Genomic DNA, 21,084 nt, shown 5'->3' on the forward strand with positions numbered 1-21,084 from the left:
TGAAATCCATTTTTATTAAATAACTTCTATTTTGCTGCATTTGCTCTGTTTGTCACACATAATAATCATATTAGCCTGACAGGATATATTTTTTGTCATTTGATAGCTTTACAGTCCCACTCCCAATCAGTTTCATTGTATTGAAAAGAGTGTCGCAGAATATTCTTTAAAATGCGCCGCCTTGTGTTCCACAGAAGAAATGGATAGAAATGTCATATGGGTTTGGAATGATGTGTCAATAATGACAGAATTTTTGTGTGAACTATTTTTTTTAACATTTAATGGTATAGCATTCATGCACATAAATGCATTGTTAAAAGTCAAAAGACCTGTGAAAATGTTGGCAGTACAAAGTAAAACCTGACTAGGCCATCAAAAAGGTCCTAACTGAGAGCCCTGATGTGATTAAAGCGATGTGATCGGAGTTTGACCTTGGATTCATTTGCATTGGAAACCAAATTACTTTTTGGATTTGAGGACCGTAATGAGCCTCTATCTTTGTTCCGGTTGGGGAGAGGGGGGATAGTGTGATACAGTGAAACTCTCCTCTCTGTCTTCTGCAGGGCTACAGAAATGGTACACTGCTTTGGGTGAGATGACAGTCTATGTTACAGGGCTAGTGACTGAGTGCAGGTTTAACACCGTGCTTGCTGGGGAACGGCTTTACCCCCTGAGGGATGTACTGTTCCTCCTGTATCCACATGTATCTGAACCTCCCTGCCATACCGCAGTAGAGATATCACCTCTCAGCCGGCTCTCACCTCCACACCACTGCTTGTGTGACAGTCGTATTAAAGTAGATAGAGCGATTTATTCAGACTGGGTGACCGCTAGAACACACTGGCTCGTGCCGTCTTCAAATCTGCCTAGATTTTAATGACCCCATTTCCAAGGGATGTCTGAGAGAACGGTAATATATATATATATATATATATATATATATATATATATATATATACAGTACGTAGGCACGTATATGTATGAAATGGTACACTTATTTTACTGTACATCAGCTGCATAATGGCCTTGTATTCAATTCCCGGGAGACTGTTTGGACTGGAACATTTTTTTACAGCTTAATTAGGGGAAGTTTGTGTGTATCGGCTTTACAAAGCAGCAGTTGGTGAACTCATTTGGAAAGCGCTCATCATCTTTTGTAATTGGCTGTCTAATTTTTTCTGTCAGCACTGGTATTGGTAGAGTGAATTTACAACAATTATCTGTCTGCTCATGTGGGTTTTCGCTGGGCAGGACATGTTGTGGGTGCAGTTTAGGAAGGGCTGCCTGAGGACTTTTGCTGGGATAATGCTGCAGAGTTTAAAGTTAGTGGTGCTAATGAAGAGAGGATGGAAAATGGGGGAGGACAGGAGCGAGGCCCTTTTGCCATTTTTATTCATAGAGATAGTTGAAACAGGAGAGGAAATGGCAGGGACAAGAGCAAATATCACGTATCAAGTTGGACTCAAACACGCATCCTGCCACATGAGGCCCACAGTGTGATACTAACCACTGTCATGCTCTGAGACATTAAGAGATTATTAGCCATTTATGACAGAATTTGCTCATGATGTTTTTATATGATGATGATGATGGAGACTTAAAGATGAAGTGTGCAAATATACATTTTTGTTTGTTTGTTTGTTATATACACTACTTTTCAAATGTTTGGGGTCGGTACGATTTTTTAATGCTCACATAGATTTCATTTATTTGAATATTTATTTAGAAAAATCACAAAAAAAAACCTGAAATATTATTCATATGTAGTTTTTAACCATATTGTAACTGTTTCCGATTCGAAAATATTTTAAAATGGATTTTTTTGTAGCCATTACTCAAGTCTTCAGTTTCATATGATCCTCAGAAATCATTCTAATATACTGATTTGGTGGTTAAGAAAAAAAAAAATATATATTATTATCAATGTTGAAAACTGCTTAATATTTTTGGGAACTATGAATGAACTAACAATGAGCGACTGTATTTTTATTAACTAACGTTAACAAAGATTAACAAATTATTGCCACTATTAATCAATTTAATGCTTCCTACCTAAATAGTAGTGTTAATTTCTTTCAAGAAAACACTTACTGACCGCAATCTTTTGAACGGTAGTGAAAATTATTATTATTTTTGGAAGTTCATTTTAAATAAAACAAAGCATAAACACTTTCTCCATGTATTAAAGACCTCGATGTTGAATCACTTTGTTGATTTGAGTGGTCTGACTGGGTCGGACACGACAATATTGACTCAACCAATGGTGCGCCTTTGGAGCGGCACTTCCTGGCTGATGGGAGGACTGTGTTACTGCCTTAATTATTTCTGTAGTTCTTTGTGGTACCAGTAGTGGTGTGGAAGTTACACACAGTGCTTGCGATAGCATTTAACAAGACATATTTTTATCCACATTTCATTAGATGACAAAGCCATGTCAAATTGAAGCATTTAAGTAAAATCTCACTTTGTTGTTTTTTTACAGGGAGGTGTAAGTGGTCTGACCAGCTCGCTGGAGTTTAATGACAATGGCTCCAACCCCAACATCCACTTTGAGATCCTGGGCACCAACTACGGAGAGGACCGTGGCCGTGGAGTCAGCCGGGTAAGAGACATCACAGTCAGACCCACAATATCGCTTCTAGAAACACAATTGTCTTAACTCAAAGAGCTTTGGGATTTTAATTGATAATCACAGAAGCCTAATGAATTCCATCAGCCTCCCTCAGAGAGGCGCAGTGCATCAGCACACTTTGTTTATCAGTTTTACTGTTGTTTGCTCGTCTGTTCATCACGGCTTTGGTGGAGTGAGGAGGTAGTTAAGCAGCAGTAACATAAGAGTCGTCCCCCAGTGATCCGCAAGATAATTAATCTGTTCTTTCCATTCGTTTGTCGTTAATTACTTTAGTCATATTTATGTGTATTTGCTCATTCAAATATTGGTCCTAATCTGTCTCTGTCTTCCCCACGGAATGTGGATCAATTGCTCATGACAGAACGGCAGCTTTGGAGCTGAATAATGTGCAGATCAGGCCACGCTCCTGGATGGGGATACCCCAATCTCCTCCTGTCTGGAGAAATAAGTTGGACTTGTTTATTTAGCTGGAATAAATGAAATATTTGATTTGTGTCAGTTGCTGATCAGTAAGTCATTTATACATTCCTTGTGGTTACACAAAACCACTCTGTGGCAAATAAGCACTTTTGAGTATTTAGTAGGAGTGTAACGGTCCATATATTCGTCCTGAACCGTACGGTACAGATGTCACGGACCACGGTTCAGTGCATGCAGTTGCACCACGAATCCTAGAAGGGGGCGTGCGTGGCTGTGCAACGCTGTTTTCTACCAGTAAAGTACACAAGAAGAGACGATTGCTCTATGTTTACATCTCTCAACCAGTGTTTCAACTGCGGAAAGATATCAATAAAACAGCTTGAGAATAATATCTCACACAGCATTACATTTACCTCAGGCATTTAGTGTCGACAGCAGGTTAGTTCGCTAGAAAAATTATCTCTAGAGAGAAGCTTTTTGTATATGCACTATATTAGCCTATTCATTATATTTACTTAACCTGTTAGTAATGTCTTGATTATTTAATGCATGTTTAAATAAATTTGTCATGAAAACAAGTTATGACAGCCACTGTTTAAATGATTTTATTTCAAAAATGAATTGAAGTAGAAAATTAACTTTATAATTAGATTTAGAAGTTAATGCAAAACCTGCCTTATGTGCAATTCATAGTACATGTTTTTGTTTTTGTTGATTATTATATCTAAAAATAAATTAAAAAACTAAATTTAATAATTTGGGCTCTGTTGTTAATTGTAACCTTTAATATTGTAGTAATGTGTAATTAATGGCTCCCCATATAGTTTACAGTATAGGTAAGATAGTTTTTTTTTTTATTCTTAAGAAATTGTAATTATAATAGAATTTTTTTAAACACATATACACATTTGTTAAAAAAACACAGTTTAAAAATTAATCCCCCGCTGTACCGAACCCGTACCGAACCATGACTTCAGTTCTGAGGTACATACCGAACCGTCATGTTTGTTTACCGTTACACCCCTAGTATTTATGGTGCAAACATCTGAGATTTTTCGCTTTCTTTTCTGCAATTTTATCATTTGTTATGCAGTAGTGAAAAACTAATTAAATTGAACACCACTTTTTGTTGCACTATAGTTTTAGAGTGCAGTTATAGTATAATTTGCAAGTGCATCAGAACATTAACATGTATGAATATGGCCACTGGAATTGGTGTAAACAGGGCCCCCAAAATTAGCATAATATACAAAATAAAAAAAATCTTTGGTTAGTGATTAATTATTATTATTTATTTATTTGCATGTTTGTCTGTCACTTCATTATGAACTGCAACATTACACTTTTTTGAAAATTAATTTAATGATCTTAAAGGGATAGTTCTTCACCCAAGTGCTCCACACGGCTCCGGGAGTTTAAAAAAGGCCTTCTGAAGCGATGCGTTTGTGTAAGAAAAATATCCATATTTAAAACTTTATAAACTAAAATAACTAGCTTCGGACAGACGGCCGTTCGCATCGTTTTACGGCGAAAGAGTAACCTTTGACCTGATGCATGACGCGTTGACGAACGTGGAAGCGCAGAGGATAGAGCAAAACAAAACACCGGTCACGAATTACAAGTCTGAAACGAGAATTTTAAAAGAGAAATGTTGGAGGATTTAAATAAAAGAGAAGATGAGCTCGAGTTTGTTCCCCAACCATATTTGTTTGGGGCGTCAAAGCTTACCCTACTCCTACATTGCATCAGGGGTTACTCTTTTGGCGTGAGTCAACTTGCGTAGGCCGTCTGCCGGAAGCGAGCTATTTTAGTTTTTAAAGTTTTAAAGTTTTTCTTACAAAAACCCATCACTTTGCTTCAGAAGGCCTTTATTAAACCCTGGAGCCGTATTGATTACTTTTATGATGGATGGATGCACTTTTTTGGTCATCCTCATCCTCCATTCACTCCCATTATAAAGCTTGAAAGAGCCTGGATATTTTTTAATATAACTCCAATTGTGTTTGTCTGATAGAAGATAGTCATATACACCTAGGATGGCTTGAGGGTGAGTAAATCATGGAATAATTTCCATTTTTGGGTAAACTGTCCCTTTAACCCATGCCATTGTAGGTGATGTGCACAATTCAAACCATCTACTAAAGACAACTTCCAACTCGAGCATCTTCTAATGAAGTGGAGAATTTCTCATCATAAGTTTGTATATTTGTGATCTAGAGTAAATGGCAAGGAGAAAATAGCTGAGAGATTCAAATGGTATAGGAACCAATAAAAAGCACCAAAATACAGTCTTTTTGACTAGTAATAAATATTTACTTTGAAATATTTTCTCAGTTTAAACTACAATAAGTAAATGTTGTTGGCTTGTGTATTCATCTCTGTCCTGCTGATGCTTTTGAAATCCCAAGTCCAAAGTGTTTAATGTGCACTGAAGAATTTTATAAATCATCAGACAGCAAAACTTGTTGACATTGTGTAGATCGTGTGTCTGAAGTGACTTGGATCTGATAGAGTGAGATGTTAATCAGAAGGTCGGTGATTGTCCTTGAGGACTCCAGTGTGCCAAAGTCAACAGTCAACCATCAGACAACAAGCTAGAGTCCTTAAACAATGCCACTTCCTCTTAACCACTGGAACCTCACTGCAACCTTACTGCCATCATGCACAAATTAAATTGTCAGATTTCATTAAAGATAATAGTCTCTGACACAAACAAGATTGGTGCTGCACTTCCAAAAGATGAAATGAATCTTCTAAGTACAAAGTAATTAAATTAAGCTAGTTTCTTTTATCAGAGTGGATAATTGTTTGAGAAGCAATGCTTTTTATACTAGGTTCTGCACACTACTGCTGGGAAAGCACATAAAGCAACAAAATAAAACTAAAATATTAAAAGTAACTGTCTTATTATTTCATCCGCAACCGCATCACAAAACTCATCATCCGTCCGCCATCCATCCGCACCAACGTTTTTGACCAATTTTCAAAACCGCACCCGCCCGCCATCCGCTGATTGGCCGATACAAGGCGCTGCTGATGACAGCCGCGAGACTAGAAAGCTCTCAGAATATCAGCAGTGAACTCTGTCTCCGATCGGCGCGCATGGGACAAAAATAAATAAATAAATAGCCTAAATTAAACGCACTTCGGCAAACCTGACCTTATCTGATGGGCTACTGTACAATATTTCCATTGTAGCCTAATAGAAAACGCATTTTGGCACATAATTTCAACATGCTGCTATTGTATGGGGCGCCAACAATGTTACGTGACAGTTCTCCACAGACGCGAACACTCAGAAAGCGGCACTAAAAGACTTAAAAAACTTTCACAGAGGCCTCAAAAAAGCACAATGCCTTTCTTTAAAGCGAATTTCGTTTTGTATTAATTGTATCTTCATTTTAATCCATGTTTCATTAACCAATTTCCTGGATTTAATAATAGGCTAAAAAGTAAATAGTCTATCTTGATTGTGTAGCTATTTTTCATTATAAAATATTAGGCTGTGTATACCGACATGGATCAATTATTAATATTAGATTTCATCTGTCTTTTGTAGACATAGCTGATGGCGCACCAACGAAAAAGCCTAGTGACTTTGGCGTTTCTTTAATATCGAGGCTCTATAGTTTATTATTATGATTGTTAGGCCTGTTGATGGTATAAAATGAATTGCACTAAAGACACGCTCTCTGCTCTCTTCCCGTGCATTCAAAATTAACGGGAGTCTTCAGAACAGGCTCTCCAGCGTCAACAGCACCGAACTTGGCTCCAATGTTAATCAACGTCTGGGCCACTTGGTGGAATCCTTTACCAGAAACAATATCGAAAGGGCGCATATCAAGAGAGCGCACAACTTAGCCTATTCCAGGCAACACTTTTCTGACCTTCCATTTCTTTTGTTTTTAATTCTCCTTTTTTTGAGTTTGTCACGTAGCTACCTCCTTCACGGCGTTGCCATCTCTGATAACAACAAGCAGTCTCTGCATAGACTCGACAAGCTGATGAAAATTTGACTATTTCAAAGTGTGCTCGATTTTTGTTTTTTGTTTTTTTGGATGTAGGTATATAGTCAGATAACAATATTTAGCAATGTATATTTTTTCATTTGATTGGTTCAACCGCCCGCCACCCGCCCGAATTTAATTTAAAAAAAATGTTTCGTCCCGTCATCCGCCCGATCCGCGGTTTATCCGCGGAGTCCCCGGCCATAACCGCCAACCGCGCATCTCTCTGTCTGTCTATCTATCTATCTATCTATCTATCTATCTATCTATCTATCTATCTATCTATCTTTTCTGTTTTCTCAATTTGGCTTAAGTAAATGTATCTTGTTTAGCGATGTTTAAATATTTTACTGATCTGTGCCATTTTAGTCCCTATTTTTTATAAAGACTCTCATGCATTACTTTTGCAGTGAACAATCTGTATTTACACTGGCTTGATAATATTCAAACACATAGTATAAATACACAGAAGGACAGTTCTTCACAAGTACTGTACATATGTTTAAGCCACTTGTGTTTTAAACATCTCTTCAATTAACTGCTGTGTTTACAGACATGCCAGTATGTATTTCCACACTTGTTGACATTGACCTGAAAAAAAAAAACCTGTTTAATGTGACCACCTGCTAACACATTAGCAGTAGTTATCTCAGCTACCTCCTGTGAGGGGGATGTTCTTCCAGCCTGTTGAAAATCACAGCTAACACACTTGAGCGACTTTCTAAAAGAACTTTGTAGTTTTTCTCTCCACAGTTTTAGTGTCACAAGGGATTGGACAACCTTTGCTCTCTTTTCATATGGTCAATTGTCCTGAACATTATCAGTCCCCTTTGAACAGGCATTTAATGGCTTTTGTTTCTAACGTAGACTTGTTGCCGGGGTAATCGGTGTGAAGTTGACTCCAGGGTAAAGAGTGATGTCAATATCTCATCAACCGGTGTTATATCCTTCCAGTGAGACAATATTCTATTCAGAGATTCACAGGGTGGATAGTGAAAATGATTTTGATTTGATACAAATTATATTATATGCATAATATTTTGAGTGACAAGTTAAATTGAAAAAGGAAAAATTTAATGTTTCTGTGTTTTAAATTATTCAAACTCATAAGATGTTTTATTGTTTCAAGCTATAAATTAGATTTTGAATCCTATATTTTCAATATGGTTAAAAAAAAATGTGGACCCTACTCTGTAGACACCAATATGTAGATGTGCTGTGTACATATCTCCATTATGATGGTTCAAAGCAATCTGTCATAATTAGTTTTACCACCATGCAAGAATTAGTTTTCCACATCATTAAATACATTGGCTACATTCAGCTTACCTCTCTATATATCAAAACATCTAAAAGCTTCACTGCGGCGTAATTGCTCGATTAGCCAATTTGGCTAATCATCCATGCTGGGATACAAAATATTCTTTTGTTTTTGCCTTCATTGAAAACGTATTAGCGCACAGGTCGGGCAGTCAGTAGGGAATATGCGATGGAGTTTGCGCTAATGTGAAGGTCCACTGAGCCGGAAGAGGTGGAAAAATTTGCAGAGAAAAAGAAGAGGTTAGATAGACGTCACTGGGATTAGAGAATAAGGAAAGTCTATTACTAGCCAGCTTAACATCCCATCAGCAGCTCATTAACTATGTATGACCATCAGCAAGCGCCAATGTAGTTAAAGCTTACATATGTGATTTCTAACATATGCTACATTATTAGCATAGAAACATACATTACTGAATGTTTGGGGTCGGTAAGATTTTATTTTTCTCTTATGCTCACCAAGGCTGCATTTATTTTATCAAAAATATAGTAAAAACAGTATTGTTGTGTTTAATATTATTACAATTTAAAATAACTGTTTTCTAGTATTAAATATTATTATTTTTCAAATAAAAAGCCTGCTCAAGTAACATTTCTTATTATTACCAATGTTGAAACCAGTTATGCTGCTTAATAACTAGCAGTATAAAGTACAAAGAACAGCATTTATTTGAAAAAAAAAACTAAAAAAGTACTGACCCTAAACTTTTAAACGGTAGTGTTTGCATTAGTATGCAAATGTTATACCTCTTTAAATGTACACTACATCATCTGCAGTTCTCTATCACCATCTGTGGTTGAAGTTACTTGCAGTGGAAAATATTTCAGTTCTTTGTCCGTTTTTTCCAAGCAGATTAATCTGATGGATTGAGGTTACCTTCAAATGTGTGCGCCATTAGTTCAGATGTTATTTAGAAGACAAACCTGCCTTGAAGGACCCCCAGCACTGCACATTTTGAATGTCTCCCTTATCCGCAGAGTCTTGCAGAGGTGTGTTAGATAAGAGAAACATACAAAATGTGCAGACAATGCTGGAGGTCCTTTGGGACAGGTTAGAAAGCCCCTGATCTAAACCATGTGAGCTTTTTCATTTAATATGATTATTTTCCTTCATTCCCTGAAAGAAAACGGACCTTAGATGAAGACAGCAACAGCATAATTGCATATAAATTGTGGATTGACACATTTCACAGTCACAAAACCTAGTTTGCATAGCTAAAAGCGCATGTGTTCACATACTTAGAGTTTGTTTCAGGTCTTAAATGCTTTGTAGCTCACTGTTGAGAACGATCTGTTATGTGACTAGATAAAGTCAGCCCTCAGGGTACGGCCAGAGTTGTACAGCATGACTTTTAGTGTGTTATATTAATATTCGGAAATGGCACCCTTTCGACTGGGTGATGTGCATTAATGTGTTCGCCGACTCGCAAGGCAAGGTTGTAGAAGCGCCTGTGTTAAATATGTGAAAACTGTACAGTGGGGAAAGAAATCCCCTCGGGTCTGACTCCCCATTTCCCCCAATTTTCCATTCCATTAGGTAGATTCAGATGTTCTTTGAGGGGAGCTGTCTCGGCCTGTATGATTGGAGATGGAGAGAGTGTGAACGAGCAAGGCTATCATTGATTTGTGCTGCTTTAGAGACATTCTTCTTTTTTTTCTTTTTCTTTTTTTTTGGCACATTTTGTCTAGACATATCCCTGTAGATTGCCAATGTGTTAAATGCCTTGAGTTTCTCTTTTCAACCGCAGCCCCTCTTCAATTTTCCAAGAGTAGAAAAGATATTTTCCTCCGCATGTGTGACACGGATTGTATTATCATATTGTTAAAGGATGAAGTGATTGAATAGATATGGGAAAAGAGCTAGGCATAGCAGCGCTTTTGTTCGCTGCAGTCCCATATTTATTTCCACACTAGTCCTCACTTCCACTTTTTAGGCTTTTACTGAGATCTATTACTTTTTGTCCAAAGACGAAAATGCACTTATTCTATTAAGCTAAAGTTTCTCTTGTCCAGATGTAGAATTTGGCTAGAAGAGTTTTTGAACTTTCAGATCAAAATCCTATTGTATTAATGAATGTGGGTTATTATGATGGGAATACAATGTCAGGTTAAACCTATTTTGAGGTCTTTTACTTGAGCTGCCAGCATAATCTTTTTTCTTTCTTTGCATATCTAATGGGGTCATGGTTTACTTACATGAGAAAAAATCTCTTTTACCCATTTTTGCATGTTATTTAATAGATATTTTCTTGTATCCAAAGGTGTTTGTCACAGTTACAGTTGTTGTGAGAATTCTTGTTGACGAAAAAAGTTTTAAATTTAAATTGGAATGGAGGATTTTTGTGTGAGTGCGAAATTTTTAGCTAATGTGTTCGCAACTCAAGGCTTGGTGGTTCTTTTTTTTGTTGCAAATACCACTACAATACATTGCAAGGTTTATGGATGTTTCCACCAAAATGCCATACAGAAAAAAAAGACAATAACAGTTTTTGTTTGTGATATTTTACATCATTTTCAAATACAAATGTACAAAATATAACTTAGATGTTTATACGGAAATCCAAATAAGCGATTTTTCTATTACACATTTCTCCAGACTGTGATTGCGCTTTGTAGGTCTTCTCCTTAACACGTTTCTCTGTAATGTGATATCGTTCTCTTTGCATATTCTTGTGCAATGTTTAAAAGAGAAATCTAAAATCATTCCTTTTTTTTTCATTATTTATTTATGGCTGTGTATTTAGTGTTTGTATTGTGGCTGCACGCTGTGAATAGTTGTAGAGATAAACATCTCTTGCTCTCCCACAGAATGAATGTCCCTCAGTATAGAGAAGTGTAGTCCTCAAAGCAGAGCTGCATGTCACCGCCTCGACTTCACTGGAACAAATATCTGTTGTGGCACTGGGAAACATCTTAGACCTGTAGTGAACGAAACATCCATTTTGAAAAGGATTTTGAAAAGTACAGAGGACCCCTGTGATCGTTATTTATTTATGATGCTGTTTCGCTGAGAACTTTGCCAAGAACTAGAGACTTTGATAGAAAATATAGGGATAAACAGCATTTTTTTTTTCTACAGAAGGATGATAGACACACACACATGTGTACATATATGAGCAATATCACACAAGTAGGAGTGCGATATGACTCTTTATCAGCATGGCTGTGATTACGCCACAGGCAACTGTTGTCAACTTTGATAATAACAAGAAATACTTCTTAAGCACCAGCATGTTGATTTCATGTTAAAAGATGTTGCACCTCTAACATAATGCAGTAACAAATGCATTCGCAGTGAGTGTGTATTGAAGGCTGTGGTTGCAGGTTCTAGGTCAGACCCCCAGTGTGTCCTCCTGCAGTCTTCCAATAGAATTACAGCATGTAAACCAGAGGATTACCGCAGACAGTGCCGTTTAGACTCTCCATGCCTCTGTGGATCAGCGCACTCCCATGTTCCTGCTCCAGCCGGATTAACACAACCAGTCCATAGTGTCCTCACCTCTCCATACCTCAGCGCCTGGACTTGCCAGTTGTTTCTCTCATTCTCTCTCCTTTTCCCCTTCTTTCTTCTGTGTCTGAGGCTTTGATCACTGCAGGTTCCTCTGCTGCCTGCAGGTAATTACCAGGTGCTGATGAAGCCGTCAGAAAAAAAGCTAGTGTGTGCCACAGGTGCTGTCTACTTTTCTAAAGGTCAAGCAAAGGTGCGAAAGCGACAAGTGTTTTCATCAAAAAAGCTGAGAATACTGTTGATTCAATGCCGACTCTGAAACTGACGTGAAAGGTGCCATATGTCAGAAAGATTCATAAAAGAGAAGCATGGCTGTTCGCTTACCCATTCTTCAATGCAATGCCCAAGGCTGTTGTCTGTGCTAAAAAAAAGGCAGGAATCATGTGTCCTTCGAGTGACTTGAATGCACCTCTTCTGTGATGAGTGTTTTTTTAATTTCAGAATTTAAAATTCATTGATATTTTTGGGAAGCAGTTTTGTTAAAATTATTATGTAAAAAAAAGCTTTTGTCTGTCAATCCACTGTCATAAAGTGGACAGATTGTGTCAAGGTTGGTAAGTTTTTTAAATATCAGTTAATTTGAAATATTTTTTATTTATTTATGTGGTGCAACTCCCAAAAAATGTTACAGTATATACAGTATACAGTAATACAGTATATTTTAAAACCTATTATACCGTCTATAATCTATTATAATCAAATATATTCAAAATGTAAATATATGATTACCTTGACCATACCACATGAAGAGTAGTAAATATATATAAATATAAAAATGATCAGGCATAACATTATGACCCCTGACAGGTGAAGTGAATAAACTGAATACATGTCTCTAAACCTGCACCTGTTAGTGGGTGGGATATATTAGGCAGAAAGTGAACATTTTGTCCTCAAAGTTGGTGTTAGAAGCAGGAAAAATGGGCAAGCGTATGAATTTGAGCGAGTTTGACAAGGGCTAAATTGTGATTGCTAGACGACTGGGTCAGAGCATCTCCAAAACTGCAACTCTTGTGGGGTGTTCCCGGTTTCCAGTGGTCAGTATCTATCGATAGTGGTCCAATGAAGGAACACTGGTGAACCGGTGACAGGGTCATGGGTGGCCAAGGCTCATGGATGCACGTGGGGAGCGAAGGCTGGCCCGTGTGGTCCGATCCAACAGACTAGCTACTGTAGCTTAAATTAGTTAATGCTGGTTCTGATAGAAAGGTGTCAGAATACACAGTGCATGGCAGTTTGTTGCATATGGGGCAGCATAGTCGCAGACCAGTCAGGGTGCCCATGCTGACCCCTGTCCACCATCGAAAGCACCAACAGTGGGCACATGAGCATCAGAACTGGACCACGGAGCAATGGAAGAAGTTGGTCTGAAGAATCACGTTTTCTTTTACATCACGGGGATGGGCGGGTGCATGTGCGTCACTTACCTGGGGAACACATGGCACCAGGATGCACTATGGGAAGAAGGCAAGCCGGCAGAGGCAGTGTGATGCTTTGGGCAATGTTCTGCTGGGAAACCTTGGGTCCTGCCATCCATGTGGATGTTACTTTGACACGTACTAGGGCTGTCGCGATAACCGCAATATTGCGGTACCGCGCTACTGACAGGCCAACCTCAGAGGAATGCAAGTAACCGCAGCAACCGCCAAACCGCGTTTTCTTTTTTCATAAGGCCACCCTTCGTAGTTCGTACCATGTGTATTGAATGTTAAATAAGTTAATAATGATAACAAGACTGTTTATCATGGTGATTTGTACAGAGGCTTCGTGGATTTGGACTTAAGCCTAAACAGACAGTGAATGAGATCGCCTGAGCGCGTGCGATTACCTGCGTCTGTCTTTGAAGTCAAATCGAAAAGGTTGCCGTTTCCAAGGAAAGCAAAATATTTGTCGCATCATCCTTTTAACGTGTAAGGGTATTTACCATGAATGGCGTCAGCACTGTCAGCATTACACAGCGCGAGGAAGCCGTGGGGGGAAAGCAACGAGTCACGCATTGGTCTCTAAAGTGAAGCATTGCTTCAGCTTTGCCCAAAAGTGAAGCATTGCTGCCCAGCTGAGCCTTGAAAAGTGGAGCTCAAAGTTAAAAAATAATAATTAACGCCTTGTTTCATTACATCTATCATTTAAGGAATCAGCTTTTTTGAACGTTTTCGTTGAATGAACGGTTTAATGACTCACTCAGTCTATGACTCAAAGACAGTCCGTTGGCATTGTAACTGCGCGCTGATTGACAGTCTTTCAATGCGCAGAGACGCTGTTTAGTTTGCATTGTGTTTGTGTATGCTGACCACATCATAACACGTATTTATAGCAACAAATAAATATAAATAAATAAATGGCGGTAATACCGCATATCGCGCTATTGAGCCACTCAAAATTACCGCAAGGGAAATTCCTTCACCGCGACAGCCCTAACACGTACCACCTACCTAAGCATTGTTGCAGACCATGTACACCCTTTCATGAAAACAGTATTCCCTGGTGGCTGTGGCCTCTTTCAGCAGGATAATGTGTCCTGCCACAAAGCAAAAATGGTTTAGGAATGTTTTGAGGAGCACAACAACGAGTTTGAAGTGTTGACTTGGCCTCTAAATTCCCCAGATCTCAATCCAATCGAGTGTCTGTGGGATGTGCTGAACTAACAAGTCCGATCCATGGAGGCCCAACCTTGCAACTTACAGGACTTAAAGGATCTGCTTCTAACCTATTGGTGCCAAATACCCCAGAACACCTTCAGGGGTCTAGTGGAGTCCATGCCTCGACGGGTCAGGGCTGTTTTGGCAGCAAAAGGGGCAAAAATACCAACACAATATTAGGAAGGTGGTCATAATGTTATGCCTGATCGGTGTATATTCCATAGGTCTCTAGGTCTTTCCCCAACCCTCCCCATCACATGACTTGGGACTCACACACAGACACAGACACACACACACACACACACACCAACCACTTTATTTGGTACACCTGCTCGTTAACACAAATATCTAATCAGAAAATCACGACAGCAACTCAATGCATTTAGGCATGTACAGTAGACATGGGGCGTTTCTCAATACCAAGTACGCAAACTTCGGACTTGCCAAGTTTGACTCAGTAGAACGAACTCTCGAGGATGGTAGGATGCAACTCCGGTAATTCTGCAAATGGAACCGCGGCGTTCTTGATAGTGTCACTCAGCTTGCTCTGGCTACTTCGGTTATCTCTTTATGTATATTTTAGGCAACAATAAAACGAAATATGTTATAAAACGTCAATCTGCCTCTTTTCATTTTCATTAAAAAAAACTTAAACATTTTAATAACCACACAAATGTGGTTCAGGCAACGGGTACATTGATTATCTTCACTACATGTATATTTTTAACAAAAACGAAATATAAAACACAACCCTGCCTCTTTTTGTTTTCAATTAAAAAAAATGAAACATAATATTGATCATTAAAACTGACATTTAACAAAAAGAGACAGTTGTGTCATTTTATTTTATTATACATGTAAATACAGTGAAGAGAATCAGAGTAGATTTGCACATATTGCCTGAACTACATGTTATAAATATTATACCTAAAAGGTATAAGAAGCTATACAATAAGAAATTAAGCAAACGATTCAGTCAAACATAAGTCAGCTCTCTTGTAGGCTACAACGTTAAATTCAAATAGTCTAATTATATAAAGTTATGAAACTTCACTTTGCCCTCAGCCAAAGCGATTTGCCAGGGAACAAAGTGCAGTATAGATTAATTAGACCATAGATTGCCCGTTAGATATACACAAGATGAATTATTTCTCATGTTTAACCACTAGACTAGAGACATCAGTGCCAGTGGCAAACGTCAGAAGGACTAGCCGAGGAAAGGCTGTTCCAGACGGGGTTAATGAGCGCTGAGCGTCCGGTGATCGCCTGGATCTCACAATTCCGAAAACGTCAGATCAAATTTTTAAATAGGCACTATCTTTATAAATTAACCACAGATTTGAGCTTTAAACAACTACATTCTGAAAAACTCTTAAAACTACATTTCGTGACACAATAACAGTAGTATTTTTAAATTACGCGGGTTTCCTTCTCTGCCATTGATGCTTGCTGGTTGGTGCGAGATGCATTCTGGGATACCTAGCTGTCTCAAGTCCACACAAGTCACCTCTCAATGCATCTTCGATAAAAAGGGATGATCAAGAACACATCCGGGGATTTGAACTGTACTTGACTAGATGTGAACTTTGAATTGGAAATCCACATGAACACAATTACAGAAAGACCTTGTATTGAGAAACGGCCAATGTCAAGACGATCCGCTGAAGTTCAGAATTCTGTCATCAGAATGGGAAAGAAAGGTTATATAAGTGACTTTAAATGTGACATGGTTGTTGGTGCCAGACGGTTTGAAGCAGATTAGCCACTACTGTTAGCTAACATCAGGAAACAGGCTATAATTTGCAGTGGTAAAAACTTTACTTGGTCTGATGAGTCTTTATTTCTTCTGCGACATTCAGGTGGTTGGGTCAGAATTTGGCGTAGACAACATGAAAGCATGGATTCATCCTGCCCTGTATCAACGGTTCAGGATGGTGCTGGTGTTGTAATGGTGTGGGGGATATTATCTTGGCACACTTTGTGCCCCTTAGTACCAATTGATCATCGTTTAAATGCCACAGCCTACCTGAGTGTTGTTGCTGACGATGTCCTTCCCTTTATGACCACAGTGTACCATGTTCTGATGACTGCTTCCAGCAGGATAACGCGCCATGTCACAAAGCTCAACTCACCTCAAACGGGTTTCTTGAACATGACAATGAGGTCACTAAACTCAAATGGCCTCTACAATCACCAGATCTCAATCTAATAAAGCATCTTTTGAATGTGATGTGACATTCACATCATGGATGTACAGCTGACAAATCTGCAGCAACTACGCAATGCTATCATGTCCATATGGACCAAAATCTTTTATGAATGTTTCCAGCATCTTGTTGAATCTATTCCACAATGAATTAAGGCAGTTCTGATAGCAAAATGAGGTCAAACCGGCTACTAGCAAAGTCTACCCACTTTATTAGGTACACTTTGCTAGCAGCCAGTTTGACCTCATTTTGCCTTTAGAACTGCCTTTATTCTTTGTCGCATAGATTCAGTAAGATGCTGGAAACATTCATCAGAGATTTTGTATATGTTTTAAAAGAAATCAAAGTTTTTGAAAACCATATGAAACTTTGAATATAAAGATTACATTACTAGCTTACCACATGTATTTTAAACTAGATTTTTAAAAGATCTTTCCAAACCAGTATGACTTCCTTTCCTCTGTTGAATTCCTGAAGAGTATCTTGGCCACCTTTTTTCAATATAATGATGTAAAGTCAATTAAGTCTTGGCTTGTAAAGCTTAAAAAAGGATGGAAACTCCCCATAAAAGTAGTTATTACGGTCAACGGGTTAATACGGGTTTGGAGTCATACGGGTTTGGAACATCGTGAGGATGTGTAAATAATGACATTCTCAATACTCATCTTACTTGTCATCTGTTATTCATGAGAAGAGAGAAGAAAAAAAAAGAAAAAAACATTTACAATCATACAGTATGTTCCACTATAAATGACCCCTTCACGTCCATCCCTGTAGTAAGGGTAATTAAAGTGTATCTTGGCATCAAGATCAGTGTTCTTTCCAGGTGCTCCATCCAGGGAGAGATGGAGCATGACGCCACAGTTAAGACGGCAAGAGTGCACGACATCATTCCCCTGAGAAAAAGCACTTAGCAAACCACAGCCTGAAATATTCAACATGGCCACATCATTATCTGCTGTTGGAAGTAGGGACTACATAATACAGGCTTTATGATGTGGGCTAATCCCATCTACAGAACATTTCCTCATGACTGAATCAGTGTGTCCCTGAAGCCCACCACCTCCGGCCTCATGCGGCAGATAAAGAGAGGGTGCAAGGATCCGGGGTCAGGATCCCACAAGTCTTTCGGACTTTCCCGTTCTGCTGCCTCATAATACTGTTTTGGAGCAAGACTTAAGGCGTGCATCAACTTCAAAACTGCTTTAAATATAAAGGAGAACTGCTTTAAATATAAAGGAGAGAGGCATTCTCAGTCGTTCCTGTCTCCTCCTCCTCTGCTTGTTGGTCTCTCACTCGCTCACTCCTTCGCTCTCCCTGGGAGGCATGTTTTTGTAGAAGGTTGAGTCAGTCCACACTCTGTCAATGTCTTAATAGGATGAGGAGGAAGTTTTTCACAGTTGCCCTAGATATTGCTGAAGGGGATGATAGTGTGTACCCAGCTCTAATTTTAACGCGCTAGTAAGGAAGGAAGTACACTCAATTAAGTGTCATTTCAGATCTTTACTGATTTAAACATCAAATGGATGCGAGCACTTTTTTTTTTTCAGCACACATGCAAATGTGCGTGAACAGGCAGAATTAGATCAGGACAATATCTAAATTTCAACAAGGCACTTTTTTTTTCTTCTTCATTTTGCTCTGTTCATTTTGCATCATTCTCTTTATAATCTTCAAAAATATTGTAAAAAATTGTAAAAATATTGTAAAAACATATATTCTGTTTTGAGGAAGATTTTTCTAATTTGGTAAATAGTATTACTTTTTAGATATTTTTCTGCATCAAACATTGCCATTCATTACTTGCTTCAGGCAAAAACATTTAAATAAACCAAAATGTTAAATAATACATTCATTTGATTTAATAATAAAACAAATTTAATTTATTATTATATAGTATAAATAAACTTAACCTTTAAAATAATACAACTTTGAATATAACTCATAATACTATAAACTGTGAAGTGGTATGGATTATGATGATAGTATAGATTAACACAATACATGTTATATCCATTTTTTTGTGTGTTTACTTTAAGTTACAGTTTGCAGAATCATGTGTCTTGTAAACATTATACAACATGATTTAGATCTGCCATTACAAACAGTAAGGCAGTGAATACAGAGCTGTCTTTGTTTTATATAAATAAGAATAATAAACGTTTCCCCCCAGGTAATTACATTTCTAAAAAAGAATTATGAATAGTAATGCTTGATGTAAGCTCAAACATGGTCTTTCTGGGAACTTCAAAAACTAATTAGTGAACACAGTGAATACTTTTAAGTGATGAATCTTTGACTTTGGTGCGGTTGTACTCACAAATGTTCAATCTCAATTTATAATTGTTTTTAATCTTTTCTTTTTTTATAAACTAATTGACTTTGTTCACAAAGCTTTATTAAAATAGCACACACGTTCACCTCTCTGAAGCCCTGTGCTGTCTATGAAGATTAAATATTAAATAGATTGGCTTTAGTCCAGCATTACAGTCAAATTCATTATTGTTTATCGAATCATTAGTTCAAATGAATATTTCAGTTTAACTGATAATTGCGTTTACAAAACTCTTTTAATCATAAACATATTTCCATTAACTTTTTTTACTTTGTAATTATTTTACGAATGTGTTTGCATGCATCAATAATTGTCAATTGTGAGTTTACTTACAGCACTTTTACTCTTCATGGATTAATTATAATTTATCTCAGGTAAAGCAGAATAACCCCTGACATAACCATATCCTACTTCAATTAACAAAAGAAAGTCTGTTCAATCCATTTAAGTGTGATTTTATTCCATTCACACAGGATCTGCCAGCGTAGAGTACAGACTGAACTTTGATGTACAGCCTGGAGCTCCTCACTTCTTTCAGCAGTCCCCAGCGTGCTGTGTCACAACCTTGCAGTCTCCCAGCCTTAATTCTGCTTTAGTTTAGCACACACAAAGAGAAAATGTTACTTTATTGAACATTTGTACATGTCTTGTACTTCATTTCCATGGGGGCGGTTGTGGTACACCTCAGTGTGGTTTCTTTCGAACAAAACAGAATGGACTGGAAACCCTGAAGGGAGTTTGCCTTAGCAGAAACTTTTTCTCTCATTAGACAGCTTCATTATCCGACATTTATGTGTGTTTGTGAGTAAAATCAATTGAATACTATTGATAGGAACCAACAGACCTGCTAAAGTTGAGCAGTACTTTAGACCCTGCTTGGTCAGTAGTGTATATATATATATATATATATATATATATGTATATATATAATTGTAATATATAAATTAAATATAAATAAAAAATTGTTTGTATATATATACACACAAAAACTTTTATGTTAGATGCAATTAATCACGATTAATCGATTTGATAACACTAATTATATATAATTATGAATATAAATGGCTAATTTATTAATTTCACAATTATTTATTTATCAATTATTGGTATTCACAACCACACATGGCAAATGTATTTTCTTTTTTTTGTAATTTTGTTCTTAATACATTACTTTGGTGTTGTAAAATATTCAATTTATATTATAATAATATGAATATTATTATAATTGTACAGTATATAAACATTTTAAAGAAATATGTTATTATAATATAGTGTCTTCTCTATACGTGTATGTATGTGTGTATATATATACACTCACCGGCCACTTTATTAGGTACACCTGTCCAACTGCTCGTTAACACTTAATTTCTAAGTAGCCAATCACATGGTGGCAACTCAGTGCATTTAGGCATGTAGACATGGTCAAGACAATCTCCTGCAGTTCAAACCGAGCATCAGTATGGGGAAGAAAGGTGATTTGAGTGACTTTGAACGTGGCATGATTGTTGGTGCCAGAAGGGCTGGTCTGAGTATTTCAGAAACTGCTAATCTACTGGGATTTTCACGCACAACCATCTCTAGGGTTTACAGAGAATGGTCCGAAAAAGAAAAAACATCCAGTGAGCGGCAGTTCTGTGGGCGGAAATGCCTTGTTGATGCCAGAGGTCAGAGGAGAATGGCCAGACTGGTTCGAGCTGATAGAAGGGCAACAGTGACTGAAATAACCACTCGTTACAACCGAGGTATGCAGTAAAGCATTTGTGAAGCCACAACACGCACAACCTTGAGGCGGATGGGCTACAACAGCAGAAGACTCCACCGGGTACCACTCATCTCCACTACAAATAGGAAAAAGAGGCTACAATTTGCAAGAGCTCACCAAAATTGAACAGTTGAAGACTGGAAAAATGTTGCCTGGTCTGATGAGTCTCGATTTCTGTTGAGACATTCAGATGTTAGAGTCAGAATTTGACGTAAACAGAATGAGAACATGGAACCATCATGCCTTGTTACCAC

At 37.8% G+C, this 21,084-nt stretch overlaps 1 protein-coding gene across 4 annotated transcripts in view; it reads left to right on the top strand.

Moving 5' to 3' along the window:
• Nucleotides 1-21,084, top strand: part of grid2 (glutamate receptor, ionotropic, delta 2) — a 493,389-nt gene that overhangs the window by 326,228 nt on the left and 146,077 nt on the right. For all 4 annotated transcript variants that reach the window (XR_008804120.1, XR_008804121.1, XM_056237495.1 and 1 more), the window contains exon 8: nt 2,483-2,602. Coding sequence is in view for 2 of the 4 variants with exons in the window: in XM_056237495.1 (XP_056093470.1) it covers nt 2,483-2,602 (120 nt within the window). In the remaining 2 variants the exon portion in view is untranslated. The remainder of the gene's footprint in view (nt 1-2,482; nt 2,603-21,084) is intronic.

The sequence above is a fragment of the Rhinichthys klamathensis genome, unplaced genomic scaffold, assembly GCF_029890125.1.
Source record: "Rhinichthys klamathensis goyatoka isolate OS25496 unplaced genomic scaffold, OSU_Roscu_1.1 h1tg000487l_1, whole genome shotgun sequence".
Classification (NCBI taxonomy): domain Eukaryota; kingdom Metazoa; phylum Chordata; class Actinopteri; order Cypriniformes; family Leuciscidae; genus Rhinichthys; species Rhinichthys klamathensis.